The sequence below is a fragment of the Cornus florida genome, unplaced genomic scaffold (genome assembly GCF_030987335.1).
Source record: "Cornus florida cultivar Cherokee Brave unplaced genomic scaffold, ASM3098733v1 CherokeeBrave_3.0.0_Hap2_Chr04, whole genome shotgun sequence".
NCBI classification, from domain to species: domain Eukaryota; kingdom Viridiplantae; phylum Streptophyta; class Magnoliopsida; order Cornales; family Cornaceae; genus Cornus; species Cornus florida.
In genome coordinates this window covers 77,426,464-77,443,147 of record NW_026775574.1, presented here as the reverse complement: position 1 = coordinate 77,443,147, position 16,684 = coordinate 77,426,464, and the positions used below count along the sequence as shown (strand labels likewise).

General features: G+C 33.5%; 1 protein-coding gene and 1 non-coding gene across 2 annotated transcripts; one reads left to right on the top strand and one right to left on the bottom strand.

Annotated features, from left to right (window-relative positions):
* Positions 1–39: 39 nt before the first annotated feature.
* LOC132303587 (dolichyl-diphosphooligosaccharide--protein glycosyltransferase subunit DAD1) lies at positions 40–5,259 on the bottom strand. Its single transcript, XM_059800910.1, has 5 exons — positions 5,125–5,259; positions 4,994–5,041; positions 750–837; positions 619–662; positions 40–246 (listed from the first exon to the last, which is right to left on the bottom strand). The coding sequence occupies exons 1-5, from the start codon at positions 5,254–5,256 to the stop codon at positions 163–165; spliced, it is 396 nt and encodes a 131-aa protein (XP_059656893.1). The 5' UTR covers positions 5,257–5,259; the 3' UTR covers positions 40–162.
* An 81-nt stretch (positions 5,260–5,340) lies between these two features.
* TRNAI-AAU (transfer RNA isoleucine (anticodon AAU)) lies at positions 5,341–5,414 on the top strand. Its single transcript has one exon. It is a non-coding gene; the product is annotated as a tRNA-Ile (tRNA).
* The last annotated feature ends 11,270 nt before the right edge of the window (positions 5,415–16,684 follow it).

The following is a 16,684-nucleotide window of genomic DNA, read 5'->3' as shown; positions in this document are numbered from 1 at the left end:
GCCTGCGAAGCACAACTAAAATGACGAGGAAATGAAGTCTAAATAAAACCAAAATCAGTTATGGTAGAATTGTATATCCATAAACAGGAGTTCAAACTTACTTTCACTACATCTCACCATCAAAATTCAGTGAAACCATTCTGACAGTCCCAGAGAAAAAAATTATCCGAGGAAGTTCATGATCACCAAATGGAGCACCAGGTTGCAGAGAATAAAATCAGCAAAAGCACGCTCCGGTGGTAAATCCTGCAATTTGATGAAAGATATGTCAAATAATAAGAAAAGGAGTGTCTGGTAGGGATATTATTCCATTTCTTCAACCCCCACCGCAAACAAAAAAAATAAAAAATAAAAATAAAAATGGGTTTTGGCATCCAGTCACAATGATATAACACATAAATGCATGCATATATATATATATATACATACACACACAAACACATGCATATACTCCAAGCTCACATTTGGTTGAAGAAGAGACAGGAAGCAAGGAAAAAGAATTTTGGAATATTATGACCATTCAGGTTGCAAATCTTGTTGTACAAAATTTATTTATTCTGCTAAACATGCAACTGAATGGTATGATAGGAAAAACATGTGAAAGGAAAGAAAGCTTACCTTGAATTCCTTGTTTTCTTTGTTCACTTGAATGCGGAGACAAACTGTGGCCGAAGATACTGATCAATCTCATTTTCCCAGATTTAAAAGGAATTTTCTCCACACAAACAACCAATATAAATTCTGCTTACCAGCAAGGACTGCTGTCCCAACACAAGAAAGTACTCCCGAGAGAAAAGAGTTGAACGGGAATGATCCAACAACAGACATGTAAACTACCTGTTCACCAGCAATATGAATATCTAAGCAGGAGAATATAATACTTTGATATGATTGATCGTTATTTGATTCAAGCATTATCCCGTCTCAATTGAAAAGGCAAATACCTTTTCAGGAAAGAGTGTGTCACAATTGAGAAGGCAAATACCTTTTTAGGAAAGAGCGTGTCAAATTCAAACAGCCCCATTCCACTCCCCAACAAACAAACAAACAAAAACAAAAAACATAGAATCATTCACAGTTGGGAAGAAAACGGTGGTCCGCAAAATGAATAAATTAAAATTTAGAACAAGCTTCTGCAGAACCTCTGAAAGTTGTATTGATCCATTATGCCTAAGGTTTTAAAAAACCCTCATTGAGGTCTTCAATGGCATTTATTTCCCTTTTTATTTAAGATACTGACATTCTAAAATTTCTAAAAGTACTCCACAATCAATAGGTTGGTTTCGGACATTGATGCTAAACAGATTCTGTATCCATTGTGTATGGGCAAGCAGTCAACCTCGTAGCCATATTCTTTTAGAAAGTTGAGAGGAAATAGTACGGACTTGTGCAGAATAAAAAAATGTTAAGGAACTCTTCCGATGCATGTTAATTGTTAGGCAATGCAAGTGTCAAAACCATCAAAGTGATGCAAGTACAGAAACCAAAAGTTTGTGAGGAATTTGGTCCCTAAACAGGGTTCTTATGATTAACCAGTAAAGGGAAATAAAAATGTAGTTTTTATGTCTCAAGAATGCAAGGGTTCTTTTGTAGCAAAACAAATATATAATACTACCTACGCCCTATATTAGATGTCCACTTTGGGAACTGTGACTCACAATTTGTGAGTCATAATTGTGAGTCACAGTTTCCAAAGTGGACATCTAATATGGAACGGAGGGAGTAGTAAATGAGAGAAACACAATATGAGGGAGCTAGAGTAATGATCCAGAAGAAAGAGAAGAAATAGACAAACCAAATGATTAATGGTGAAGGCAAGAATGTTATTTATTAAAAAAAATGGTGAAGGCAAGAATGTTCGTGTACCATGACAGAGTGTAAATAAGCTTTAGAGTTGTTGTAATTTTTAACTACTAGTTATAGCGATTTTTGACTATTTGTTCATTACCCCGGGCCTAAGGCTTTGAGATAATGATTAAATTAGCTGCCCACGTGCATAGCTACTTAGTCAAGTCATTCCTTTTTGTCAAAGTTTGATAGCATCACATTAAATTATTTTGATTAGTCATTAAATAGTGGTGGTTAAGCATTAAATGGCAAAGGACATAACATTAAATGCATTCGGCGTGATGTTGAGTCTTTCTACCATGGCATGTGCTCACCATCCCTTTGGTTAGGCTCGGTACTCAAGTCTCTGTGATAATTCTGACTTCTCATCCTCCAATCCAAAATCCTTTCAAGTGTCCTAGTGCGGTGGCTACAAGAACGCAATCATGTCTATACTTCTTCGACCTTGCTAATCAGGTGCTCTCACAGGGCACTTAACCCTCATCCTTCAGGAGTTCGGTGGTTCTAAGGATATATTAGGCCTTTAGACTCAAGAGTTGTCCCTTGAGGTTCTGACGGACATGGTGTGCCTTGGGGTTTTAGACTTGACAGTCGTTTCTTGAGGCTCTAGTGGATCTGATATTGTTTTCAAGCTCTGGACTAGGGGGTTGTCCCTCGAGGCTTTTTTAGTGGTCCTGAGATGGTGTCTCAGGGCTTTGGACTAGAGAGTCATTTCTCGAGGTTTTAGTGGACCTGAGAAAGTATCCCAAGGTTTCGGAAGGACGAGAGTAGGGATGTCAATTTAACACATCTCGCCCCTATTAGGACAGGTTTAAAACCATCCTAATAGGGTTAGGGGCAGGTTTAAGAAGAGAGATTAAAGCCCGCCAAGCCCCACACCAGCCCCAATGAAGAATAAATATATAAATAAATATTCTTTTATTAGTTATAGATCTATTTGTTCTTCATTTTTATGATAATATAAATTTTAACTTTTTCTATTGTTACAATTTAAGTATTTGTCTACACTTAAATTTTTTCACAAAATTTATCTTAAATTTGTTAAAGTTTAAATTGTTTTCCTTAAAAAATATACATATCGAAGTGAACCAAACCCACCTCAACTCCGATATGGGGTGGGTTTGGGAAGAACTATTTATTTGTGGGACGGGTTTGGGATAGGAGTGCCCCATCTTGAACCCGTCCCGTTGACATCCCTAGGCAAGACACCTGACTAATAAGGATGAAAAAACATAAGCAGGACTCACTACGTCTTTGCACCCACCGAATTAGAACACTTAGAAGGAGTTTGGATTGAAGAATGAGTAATCAAAGTTCGTATTGACACTCAACTACTAGGCCTGACCAAAGGAATGATGAGCACTTGTCACCACAAAATGACTCACCATTACACCAAATGCATTTAATGCTACGACCTTCGTCATTTAATGCTTAACCACCCAGATAAACCAAAATCATTTAATGTGTTGCCATCAAACATGGCAAAAAGAAATTATTTGACTACGTAGCTACGAGAATGGGCGGCTAATTTAATCTTGTTATCAAAGCCTTAGGCCTAGGTTAATGACCAACGGAGTCTCCAACCCTTGGGTATTATCCGATAGCCCTCGAGCTATAAATATGAACACTCTTGAGCATTGAAGAGTAGAGCACAAGTGGTCAAAAATCACTATAACTCTAAACCTGATATACTTTTTGTCACGGTACACGATCATTAAGGCATGCGTCATTGTATTTGATATTTATCATTTATTACTATTTATTATTTTGCTACAAGAGAACCCTTACAGTCTTGAGACATAAAAACTATTATTAATTTTTTTAAATCATTTTTTATTATTCTATTCCATGTTAGTTTTGGTCTTGACTGTTTTTTATCTCTTACCTTCAAAACAAACCAATCTTCCTTTCTCATTGATGCATCTACTGGTCTGTGTTGAATATGACTACAACATCTTTATCTTATTTTCTCAGCAATGGATGTCACTACTAATTTCTTCCTTACAAGTTGATTATTAACCTTATCTTTTCTAATTACTCCTAGCATTCATCTCATCATTCTTGTTTCGGACACATGAATGCGTTGTTCTGTTTCTTTTTTAACACCTAATAAACAGAGTAATATAAGATAGTCTGTTTAATGACTATCCTATATAATTTACCGTTTAACTTATTTGAAAAATTAAGCATAATCAGTATTGTTAATCTAGCTGAAATATCTAATAAATAACTCAAAATTTTGGGTTCAGATATTAAATTTAAAGTTGATTAAATATATTGAAATATTGGGATTGGCAATTCAAGCTATTCAGCTACAAATACAACAAGTACAATTGGTCGTATTTGGGCCAAAAACCAATATCTACCCATTTCAGGAGCCAAAAACTGTAAAATAACTAAGGTATTGTTTGATAACTCAATCCATGATTTAATTCTGAATAAATTAAGTGCTTATCCAATTAAATGCGTTATCAAACACATTTTGAATATCACTTACAAATTCAGTGCCACTTAAAATGAGGTAAATTTTTAAGTGACAACAACACTTAAATCCAAATGAAAACAATAAAAATTCTCGATTTTTTTTTTTTTTGAGGTAGTTTTCAGTTTTATTGAACAGCACCTAACTCTGTAAATAAAATTTTCAAACACGTAATTCTATAATTGGCTACATGAGAACTGCACAATGTATTTGGAGTTAGGGATTATTTAGTTCATAAATTTTTTTTTATTTATCCATTCTAAATCACGAATTCAAGGATGGAAAACACAAGATAAATGTTTTAATTTTCACCAGAAAGCAAATAATAGATCATATCCTTTCCCCAGGCACATATAATGAGCCAGTGGCACATTTCATCTTCTTCTCAAACAATCACTCAATCCAATCAAAATCCAACCACCTCACTCAATCATGAAATAATCAGAACCCTAACAATCCAAAAAATCAGATAACAAAATTAGATTTTCCATTAGGCGTAAAGTAGACAGTACTGGACGGGATTTAAAGAAAAGCAGAACAATTTTTCAAGAATCACTACTGTGTAAATGTATTATGATCACACTGAAAATTGAATTGTGCAGATTTACAATATCAATCAGTAAATACTTACACACAGTGAAGAAATATATATAATCGGAGTACCTGAATCAGAGCAGTAAAGACCGCAAACATTACGTACAGATCGATGATCTGTGAAAACAAGAGTTCAATTAGGGTATTGATTTTACCTATATATAGAGAGAGAAAGAGAGGAGAGGAGAGGAGAGAGAGACCTTGAGGTTTGTGGGAGTGGCGGCATAAGCCGAACGAAGAGAGTGGATGAGTGCTTGAGCGTCCTTAGTCGTCGACGATCTCCCCATTCTCTCAGCTCTTTCTTCACCCTTTTTGTTCACTGTCATAAGCATTTGAAGACATTGGACATAAACTAAACCTTTTTTTACAATTTATGTTTCCATTAAATAGTTTGATGAAACAGAATAAAAGTATGAGGCCTATTAGCTCAGCTGGTTAGAGCGTCGTGCTAATAACGCGAAGGTCGCAGGTTCGAAACCTGCATGGGCCAATTTTATTTTTATTTTTTTCTCTTGTTAATTTTTTGAAAAAAACAATTCCATCTTTTACCAGAATATATATATATATATATATATATATTCAAACTTATTATCAATTTATCACATGTATGTTATGCATTATGTTTTCAGATCAAATTTTTTTTCATTACTTCTAAAATTTCTTTCTCTTTCACAAACTTCATTGCTCCTAAAAGTTCACCTTTTTACCAAAATATATATGTAAAATTTTTAAAACTTGTTATCATATATATACATATATATATATATATATATATATGTTAAATAGTGTTCATGTTATAGGTATGCTTTCTCTTCTATTTTTTTTATGTAAATAATACATATTTTGCACGAGAGATCACAGAAAAATAAAGTTTTTTTTAGTTCAAATTTGTTTCAATCCTTCCTTTCTTTTTACAAACTTCATTACTTACAGAAATTCCCTTTTTCTAACAAAATATACATATAATTTTTTTATAAACTTATGTATTTAGATCTAACACATTAATCTTATTACTCAAACTTCAAAAGAATAGTCTAATGACAAAGATTCTCACCTCGCATATTGGAGGTTGAGAATTCGAATCCCCTTGTAGATACTTTCAAGAAAAAATAATAATCATAATAATTGGTCGGAGTCTCGTATGCCAAGCTATGGATAAAAATAAAATAAATAAAAAATACTGGATTGAAGTATATAAATGAAGTAATGAAACTCTTTAAAATCTTTAAAAATGGAGAAATACTCATTTACAAATCATTCACGTGACAATATTGTAAAATCCCCTCATCATAAGTTCTCACTATAATTATACGACCAGGGTGCATCCTCTAATGACATCATTATCCCTTCCTCAAAGATTGAGAATGTTGGTCTTGACATCATGAAGTCCAGCCTTTTGGGGTTTTTTGAGTTCCACTTTTCATCGCTTGCTGAGTGTGATCGGATCATATATGGAGGACCATGGTTTTTTGCCAACAAACCACTGATTCTGAAGAGTTGGTAGCCAGGATTCCGGAAAGAGACAGTTTCTTCTATTCCTATACGGGTCAAGTTGTGTAGGCTCCCTCTCCAGTTTTGGAGTGACCCTGGATTAAGCTACATAATAAACAATATTGACCATCCCTTATTTACTGACTCCATTACATAAAATAGAAGTAAAACTATATTTGTTAGAGTTTGTGTTCAAATCAAAGTAAACTCTAACCTCCCTAAAACTCTCAAGCTCTACCTGGGCTCAAGAAAGGTGGTTAACACCAATGTTGAATACCAGGGGTGTCTTGCCAGGTGTCCCATCTGTAATTAGTTTGGTCACAGTAGAAATTCATGCCATCTATCTCTAGCCATTACTTCCCCAAAAAGGACACATCAACCTTCTTCTGAATGGCAGCTTGTCCCTCCCACTAATGAACTCACCCATCCCTCTCCTCACCAACAGAATATATCCCCCAACTCTTCATTTACTGAATAACTAACCATCTCTCCTTATAACCTACCTGACCTCGCTATTACTGCAAAATTCACATTGACAAGATCACTGGTAGAATTTAGCACTGGACTAGCAAAACTCTGGTCTCATTTTTTGGGAGACTTCAACTTATTATAGCAATCCTATACTCTACAGTAATGGAACACTAAATTCATTATGACTCGGTGTATTATCATTGAATTTACTACCATTTTTAGATGCATTTTGTGGTTAGGTCCAGAGCTTAAACAAACGGATGCTATAGTTACATGGGATAAGATTTGTTTACTTATAAAGGTTGGGGGTTAGGGCTCGATAATTTATACTCATTCAACAGTGTTAGATGACGTGGCATTCACATCATAATCAATGGCTCAAATTTTGGCTCCCAGTTTACACCAGCTCAATTATTCGTGGAGCACAAGTCATGGTATCCATATTGAAGTTTGCTAGCCTACTATGGAATTTGTGCCGGCCATTGATCGGTTCGGGCTACATATATATATGTGTATGTGTGCCATATATATATGTATGTGTGCCATATATATATATGTGTATGTGTGCCATATATATATGTGTATGTGTGCCTTTCTGTTTACTTAGAAAGGCTGGACTTCATGTCATAGGTATGCTTTCTCTTTTATTTTTTTTATGTAATTTGTGCCGGCCATTGATTGGTTCGGGTTACACCAGTTTACATCAAATTTTGGCTCCCAGTTTACACCAGCTCAATTATTCGTGGAGCACAAGTCATGGTATCCATATTGAAGTTTGCTAGCCTACTATGGAATTTGTGCCGGCCATTGATTGGTTCGGGTTACATATATATATATATGTGTGTGTGTGCACGCGCGTGTTGAGTTGTTGGTCATCATTAGTTTCCTTTTACGGCTCATATAGCTATATAATATAGATGTATTATTGTGAGGAAACAAATTTGATTGATTGGCGTGGACTTTCTTCGTTATACTTGTGCACCAAGTATTTGTTTGGCTATAAATAGCCTTGTTCCTCATTCAATTAGAAATCATCCGAAATTGAGTGAGTTGTATCAATATTAGTATTGAGCGAGAGCTTGTGGGTATAATTCGGTTTTGGTGTGAGTCATTTTGCTTTGTATCTCTTTATTCCATAGTAAAATATTGTTCTGTCTTCTCCCCGTGGACGTAGGCATAGCCAAACCATGTAAATTCTTGTCTCGTTTGTGTGTGTGTGCTATTTAATTTTCTTTTGTTCTCATAAATTCCTATTTAATCCTTATTTCATAACAAACAGAATTACAGTCATGAAACATCTGTAGAATATTCTCACCTCCAATCCTAGTCTTCTATGGATTAACTGGATTAATGCATATCTTCCGAAAGGTATGAGCATTTGGGAAATGAAGATACATAGTTAGTGCTCTTGGAGTTGGAGAAAACTTCCGCAGCTTTGTCCAACTACTCGTCAAACTCAAAATTGGCATAGAAATAATGCCAATTTATGGTTTGATAGTTGGTGCCAACTTGGGCCATTCTACCTCATAATCACTAGTTAGCAGCTCAGAGACTCCACATTTGATAGTACAACCAATGTTGTTTCCTTCATCACATATTCTTCATAGTCATCTCCTTTCACTATCACATCAATTATCCCGTTACTGCTCATCCTTACCAACTTCTCTATCCACACAAGGAAGATGTGTTCAAATGGATTCCATCTCCCTTAAGGAAATTCTCGATAGCTCGAACCTTGAAGCATCTCAACCTCCATATCCCTTCCCTCCCATGGACTTGCCTTATATGGTCTAATTCTTTAATCCCTAAACATTCGTTCACTCTCGGTGTGGCTATCCATCTTAAGCTTCCCACTCTAGATATAAGTTGCACCTCACACCTCAACACATTTATTTACGTCTTCTGCAACTGTGAAGCTGAATCCTATAACCACATTTTCTTTAAATTCCCTTTAGTTTCACCCATGTAGACATTTTTATAAGCACGTTGCGCGTTCTATATAAATCCCCCATCTTGGACTTATTTGGCAGCTTAGTGCACCCTGGAGAGGGAATGCAATCCGTTCTTCTTTAGTAAGGTTTACCATTTTTTCACTGGCCTACCATATCTGGTGTGAGAGAAATCGAATAATTTTTTAGGAAAAAGACTATCTACAAATTAAGTACTTCATCGTGTCTTGGATGAGTATGTCTCAAGCTAATGTCATAGCCAATCATCGATTCACCAATGGCCATGTATATCGCATCGGAATGGGATCTTGCCCTATGTATTCTTCAGCCGCTAGCAAAGTCTCCAAATATTCTACCATGAGGAGCTATGCATACAATCTTTCAAAAATGCTGATGGTTTCCTAATGACTATGATTACACAATTTCAAGCAAATTAAACTAAGCATGTGATATGAGTTCTACGTGTCCACGTAAAAAATAATATATTTTTTTACTCTAAAATAAAATGAAAACGAAAATGAATCGAACATTATGGGAAATGCCAATTGATACGTGACTTTAGAAGAATTAATCTGGTGATAGTGCATTCCTGAGAGATTAATTGTTCCCTTTTTAATTGGAGATTTGTTTTAAACATTTTAAATATTGTTAGTGAAGGTTTAAAGTTGCAACCCAATTCACATACAATATCAAGAAAAATAAATGTATATGTGTCAACTAAACTATGATCACTAATACTCTCTTTGCTGCTAAAAAAAATTGAGAAAATAAGGAATTAGAATTTTATACATTATTTTTTTCAAAAAAAAAAAAAAATGTATGACTTTTTTAGAGATTCTAATGATTATAGGTTCTTAACCTAAAGATAAGAAACACAAGAAAAAACAAAACAAAACATGAACGAAATAAATTTACAACCTGGTTCACATAAAATATCACGAAAAATAAATTATATAATGTCTCATGTCAACTAAACCATGAGCCCTGATAATATGTTTGGTTGCTCAGAAGATCGAGTTTAGAAAATACAGATTTGAAGTTTTATACCCTTCCAAAAAATTAGAGGTTTGAGAAATTTGATACACATGAACCAAGCACGGCTCTCCTTCGAAATGTTTCAAAGTTTTTATTGAAAAACTGAAGAAAATTGACTTCTATAATTTTCATAATTCCATTTTTTATGGTATATCATATACATGAGTTAAGTGTATTGCATAGAAGCATGCATTTGTTATTCAAAATTGACTTCAAACCCTGCTGATGAAGTCTATTGTAATACCCCTAATTTTAAAATGATAATTATGGAATTTCATTATTGTATTTAATTGCATTTTTTTTTATTAGGTGTCATTTTTTTAAAAATTATTTGTTTGTTTGTTTTATTTAAATTACTTGTGGGTTATTTTATTTAATTGTGTTTTATTTTAATTAATTATTCTCTTTTATTTGTTATTGTTTTAATTGGATTATTTTAAATTGCGTTTTAAATTGATTAATTGGATTTTGTTTTTCTTAAGTGACTTAATTGTATTAATTGTTTTAAATAAACCTGTTTTATATTCATTGGTTATTTAATTATGTTTTTTTAAGTTTAGTTATTTACGTGCTTAGGTGAATTAACTGTTTAAGAATTTAGGGTTTTGGTTTTAGCCGACATAGGTTATAACTTAGGTTTTCTTGGGCCGACTAAGAGTTGCATTAGGGCTCTAATTATATAAGGATTAGGGTTGGAGTATTAAGCCTATAAATATAATCTTATGTGGGCTTAAGGGTTTTAGAAAATACAAAATTCTGTTCACGATACAGAAAGAGCAACAGAGAGCAAGAAAGAGAGATATGAGAGGAAGGCTAGGTTTGATCAAGAAGGAGGAAAGAGAGGTTGCTCATGGGTGAAACCAATAGCAACAGAGGTGGAACTACAGTCTATGATACTAACGGAACATTCAAAGACAGAGGATTACAATTTCAAAATATGGAATTGCAGGCAAGTCTCTGTTATTCTCTTTCCCGTTAGACTCCTGCATGCCTAGTTAGACTCCAGGGATTAAAACAAGGATAAAACGGACTTAAATAAACTTGATAACAAGTTTTATATGCATGTATGAATTTTGTTTACTCTCGTGAATTAACTGCTTTGCAAAAATTGTTGATATTCTGCTATTTGTTCTTGCTGTGGTTTACGGTTAAGCGTTATTTTAATTGAGATCAGTAGGATGTTTGGATGCCTTGTAATCACTCTAGGACTGAGTTTGAACTCTAAAACAAGTGCTTGAAACATTATTTAATTTCACTAAATTAATCTGAATTAAATCTGTTGTATTTTGCTTAAAAATTTCTAACGGAGGTTCTGTAAACGTGGCTTTAAAACTTGTGTTCCTACACATGTTAGGATTGGATCTCAGTGGTTTAAACTTATCTAGGACTAAGATTGAACCTATAACAAGGATTTAAACGTACTATAGAGGACTGGTACTCACAGAAATTGGAGAAGAAGACGCAAAAACAGACGACGGCATCTAAGAGAGGAAGAGCAGGCTCCTCCTACTCTTAGAGCCGGCTCCCAAGGATGGGGGAGCCGGCTCTTGCAGCCCTAGAGTCGGCTCTTGGAGCCTAGAGCCGGCTCTCCCTTTAAATAGAGCAGGCTCTCAGATTTTGGAGCCTGCTCTTGCCCAGAAATTGCATTACTGTGTGATTTTGTGCGTGGTTTTGACTGTGCAGTGTATTAGGACTTCGTTTAAATTATTTTAAACATTGTATGGAGCTATTTTAAACCTAAACTTAGTCTTTAGGAACATTAGTTTAAACTGGGATTAATTGAGGGAGAAATGCAAAGACTAAGGGAAACTTAGTGTAGTGTACACTGTTGTATCCACTGGAACTTAACAAGTCGTATGGATGTTTTAATTGGGTAAAATTGTATTTTTCCACAGTGTTAAGTATGGTGAATTAATTAGAAATCAACTATACTTAGGTTGGGTTTAATTGATACTCAAATTTCTATTAACTGTATCAATTCATGGATTGTATTGGAGGATTTGGTAGGTTTATATACCGGAGCTTGGCAAGGTTGTTATGTATGATTTAAATATACATGTAAATCATATTTCTAGAGTATTTGAAGTATTGGGAATTAACTAATTTTCCTTATGCTTAATTTGGATTTATTTGATACTTAAATGGTACTAAATTGTATCAATTCAGGGATTATGTTGGAGAATGTAAATGTGTGCAAATTATGTATCAATTTACATTATTGGAGTTGGATTTTAGGCTCTGCATTAAATGTCTAATATTTATGTACATGAATTAACTTGTCTTGTGCATATTATGGATAATGGTTGATGGTTATTTAATATTGATTTATCAACTATGTTAACTGGAGGATTGTAAGTACCGGTATGGGACGGTGACATACTAGGTAAGGATTAGTTCAAGCTCTAAGTCCTACCTAATTTGGAATGAGTTGGATTAACCATAAAAAGGTTAAGTCCCACTTATATGGATGTATATGAACCGGTATGAGACGGTGTCATATTAGGGATGGCTTAGTTCAAAACACTAAGACCTACCTATAATGGGAATGGATTAGTTCAAAATACTAAGTCCGACCCAATTTGGATTCAGGTATGGATTAACCATAAAGGTTAAGTCCATCACCTACATGTGTCATATCAATTGTGAATTGAGTGATCTACTATGGTTTTAGAATGGATTTATTTTTATACAGATATCAGACCACTACACAGATGGATGATATTCTGTATTAGGAGGAGTACGGACTTTATATATTTATTATATGTGCCATGGTATGAGCTTGAGTCTTAGGACCATGGTTAGGGCGCATATATCGCCTAGGATGGATAACTGGACATAAGTGTTGTTCCCTGGTAGGTCTAGGTACTCATGCCCACCTTAGGGTGCGTATTTGCATGTTACCTTCTATTCAAGCTGAGACAGACCTATTGGACTAGCGAGCGTCCTATAGTGTGTACTATATATACATATACGAACTACTCTAGATATTGTTGAGTCTTTCTAGGATGTATCTGCGTATCGGATTACTGTTTGGATCGTAATAGATCAGGACTTGCATGTGGGCCTGACCCACTCTATTATTTTTCAGGTGTTCGACAGTACCAGGCTTAGAGTTGGATCGTGTTGATGCAGATACAGACACTCACTCTTCCGACTACATAAGATTTCTTTTCTTATTTTAGTTTTGGTTTTTTTTATTCTGTAAATTTATTTATCAATTGGAATTATTAGGGGTCTACTAAATGGATTCCCGAGTTGTACGGATTTGGAGGATTTAAATAATATTAATTTATTGTTCAAAGTTTGGGGATTTTTATTTTAGTTCTTTCAGCGCATAATTCTTTATTATTAATTCAGTTTTTATTTTTATTTTATTCTTGCTTGTTTACATATTGATTGTTTGATATCTCTCGGATCTGTATTCGGACTTGATCACCCGTGGCTCTAGAATCGATGGGTATCACATCTATCATCCTGAGGCATACCACATTAATTGTCGTTAACTTTTAGTAGCTGATATTCTTTTGTTATTCTTTATTCACTTAATATTTGAAAATAAAGGTAGTTGCTTTTTCAAATTTGTCATCACTCTTGATCTTGTGCAGGTACTCACCACGGATAAAGTTACTGTGAAAGTCATATCTCACTCATGCAAGATGGCGGATATTATAGCTGAAAGAGTTTCATGTAAACATTTAAATGCAATAAATATATATTGAAGTGTTTTGTTTGTGTATTTTCACGTAATTTCCCTTTGTGTGGTATCGCAGTTGCTTCATTGAGAACACAATGTATTAATTAACACCTATCATATGTTTCCCCGATATGCACGTTATTAAAATTTTATAAAGATTATGAGCTACTTTAATTTTAAATAATTATGGTATTATATATCATAATTATTAACAATTCTTATAATATGATTCCAAAGTTAATCAAATATATGAAATCATAACAACTTTCAAAATTTAATACAAATACAATTATTTGGATTATAAAGTCAAACACAATATTATTCCACTTGGTTGCAAAATATATTTAAATAAATAAATAGAACATTTTAAAAATAAAACTTTGGAGTGATAAAGAGAGTCTATAAATGATTATTGATATATGAAAAAAGAAAAAATACATAGAAAAATTTTGTTCAAAAGCAAAAAATTATGTTATATATGTTTATATATTGCAAAAAAATCTTAAAATATGATCCAAGAGAATAAACTATATGAAATCACAAAGACCTTAAAAAAAATTAAAAAAAAAAGAGTTCTAACCATATATTTCAATTTGCATACAACTCTTTGGAAAGAGAAAAATTTATTTCACAAAGATGATAGGAGATAGTGGGTGATAGAGATGGATTCATACACACAATTTATGATGTTAAGAAGATAGTTTATCATGCAAAGAAAACAAAAAGGAATTATGATCGAATATGTATTTCAATTTGGATACAACTATTACAAGTATTTGGATACAAGAAAATATAATATAAAAAATATACATTATCAATGACAATTTTTCAGACTAATCATGACAACACTTTGATACAACTCTTCAAAAAAATTATGTTAAAATAACTTTATTTTATATATATATATATATATATATATATATATATAATAATAATAATAATAATAATAATAATAATAATAATAATAAAAAAAAAAAAATTTGCAAACACTCTACCAAACACAATTAATCAATTAATAATATAAAACAAACAATTATTTTGCATTACATATAATAAAATATAATATAGATTACATAAAAAGTCTTGGTCATTCCACTTTGTTTAAGACCATGGAGAATAATCCTCTGATGGATCCTCCTCTTCACTATCAGAACTTATGTGGATGACATTATTTCTCGATGTCTCGATTACCCCTATTTCAGTTAACCTTTGTATTTATTGTAAAAGAATTTTGAAACCAATATCAATTTTATGATTTAACTCGGACAATATCCTTTCCAACATACAAGATCGAGGTGAAATGGAGCTAAATGCTGTAAGATTGTCCCAAAGTAGTCGTCTTTTTTTGGAGGGTACCTCTTTTAGTGTCGTCTGTACTTTCTTACCCTTATCTTGAAATGCCATCTATAATGTCAAACATTGATTTGTTAGAAACACAATATATATCATATTTAATTTATTTGATTTGACAAGAATAAATTACTTCTAGATATTGGAATACCAGAAAAATAAAACTTAAGACAATAAATATTTAAATATGATTTGACACTTTTTCTCCAAGATTGTCCTACAGTTAAATAGATGGTTGTATAGTAATAATAATATGATAAATTATTTTCGCAATTTCTTTGAAAGTATTTCATTCTAATTGAAAGTATTACACTTCATTTATGTTTTATCAAAATTCTCTTCTACATATCATTAGTTGATTGTTCTCTGCACAAAATAAAACATAAATAAAAAAAAACAACAAATTGATTAAAGGACTAGACGCCAAAAGTCAATATTAACTGTCAATCAATCATCAATAATTAAAATTCATGATATAATAATAATAATAACTACAACAATACCAAATATATAGAAGTATAAATGTTAGAATAAGATATTTTTTTTAGATTTTTCGTACCTGTGAAAGAAGAATTTATGCCTTATGATTTTTTCTGACTTCCTTTTTTTTTTTTTTCTTTTCTTTTTTTTTTTTAGGTTGTTGGCAGTATTTATAATCAATCAACCAAGTTTTCCCAATAAACGTGTAAGTTGGGATATTAGCGGTTGCTAAGGCAGTTAGGTAGTTTGATATTTTAAAGGGGTAAAATCTGAAAACCCCCTTGTTGTTTACAAAAATTATCTACTAACCTCCTCAACTACATAAACTATTATATTACTCCTTCATATTTTTGAAAATATATCATATCACCCCTCCCGTTAGTTGACCGTCTAAAACTAACGGGAGCAAATCACGTGATTGTCACATGCATCACTTGTTAGTTTTAACTGACCAAAATGCCCTTATAATGATATAATTACCAAATTGTCTTTCCCTACAGTATCTATCTTCTTCTCCACTGTCGTGCATCCATGGATTCCGACGAAGGTGAAGGCACGATGTGATGACAAGGCAAATAGTGCTGGGACAAGGCGAACACTCATATTTCTCTCCATATGACCTTTACAGAGATGCAACTGTGTAGAGAGAGAGAGCCGATTGCTGCGAATATGGTGGTTAGAGTTTGGAACAAAAATAAAAAATTATAGATTTTTCCTTACCCAAAAAAATTAGGGATTTTTAGGTGTGTTGTTAAATTGGGTCAGATTTAATTCAATACAATTATTGTACATGCCACCATCCACTTTGTAATCTCGTACATATCATTGATGGTCCCCCACGATGACACACTTCAACGGGCTTCTTAGCTACCATGGGAGTCCAATCATGAATGGTGGCGAGCAATTCGTCGACGACGTCGAGGAAATTAGGAAAGGCATTGACAGTGTGTGTTAGGGTTTTGTCTTGAAATTGGTTGTAAATTAGAAAGATGGAGAAGAGGTAGTGAGAAGAGACACGTGACACCCACAACCACCACCTCAGACCGTCACCGCGGCTGCCGTTGCAAATCTTTGACCACCGTATCTACACAACAAAATAGCTAAATCAGCCTGAGTTCGTCAACTGCAGAAGCCCACGCAGGGGCGCTCATCCATGATTTTTGGTTTGTTACTATCAATTCCCAATCTAAAGGAAGCACTTTTCAATCGGTTGGTGAAGAACTTGATTCGGTGTAGCCGCCACCATTCACCACTACATCTATATAACCCTAATTTTCTATATAAGGTAGA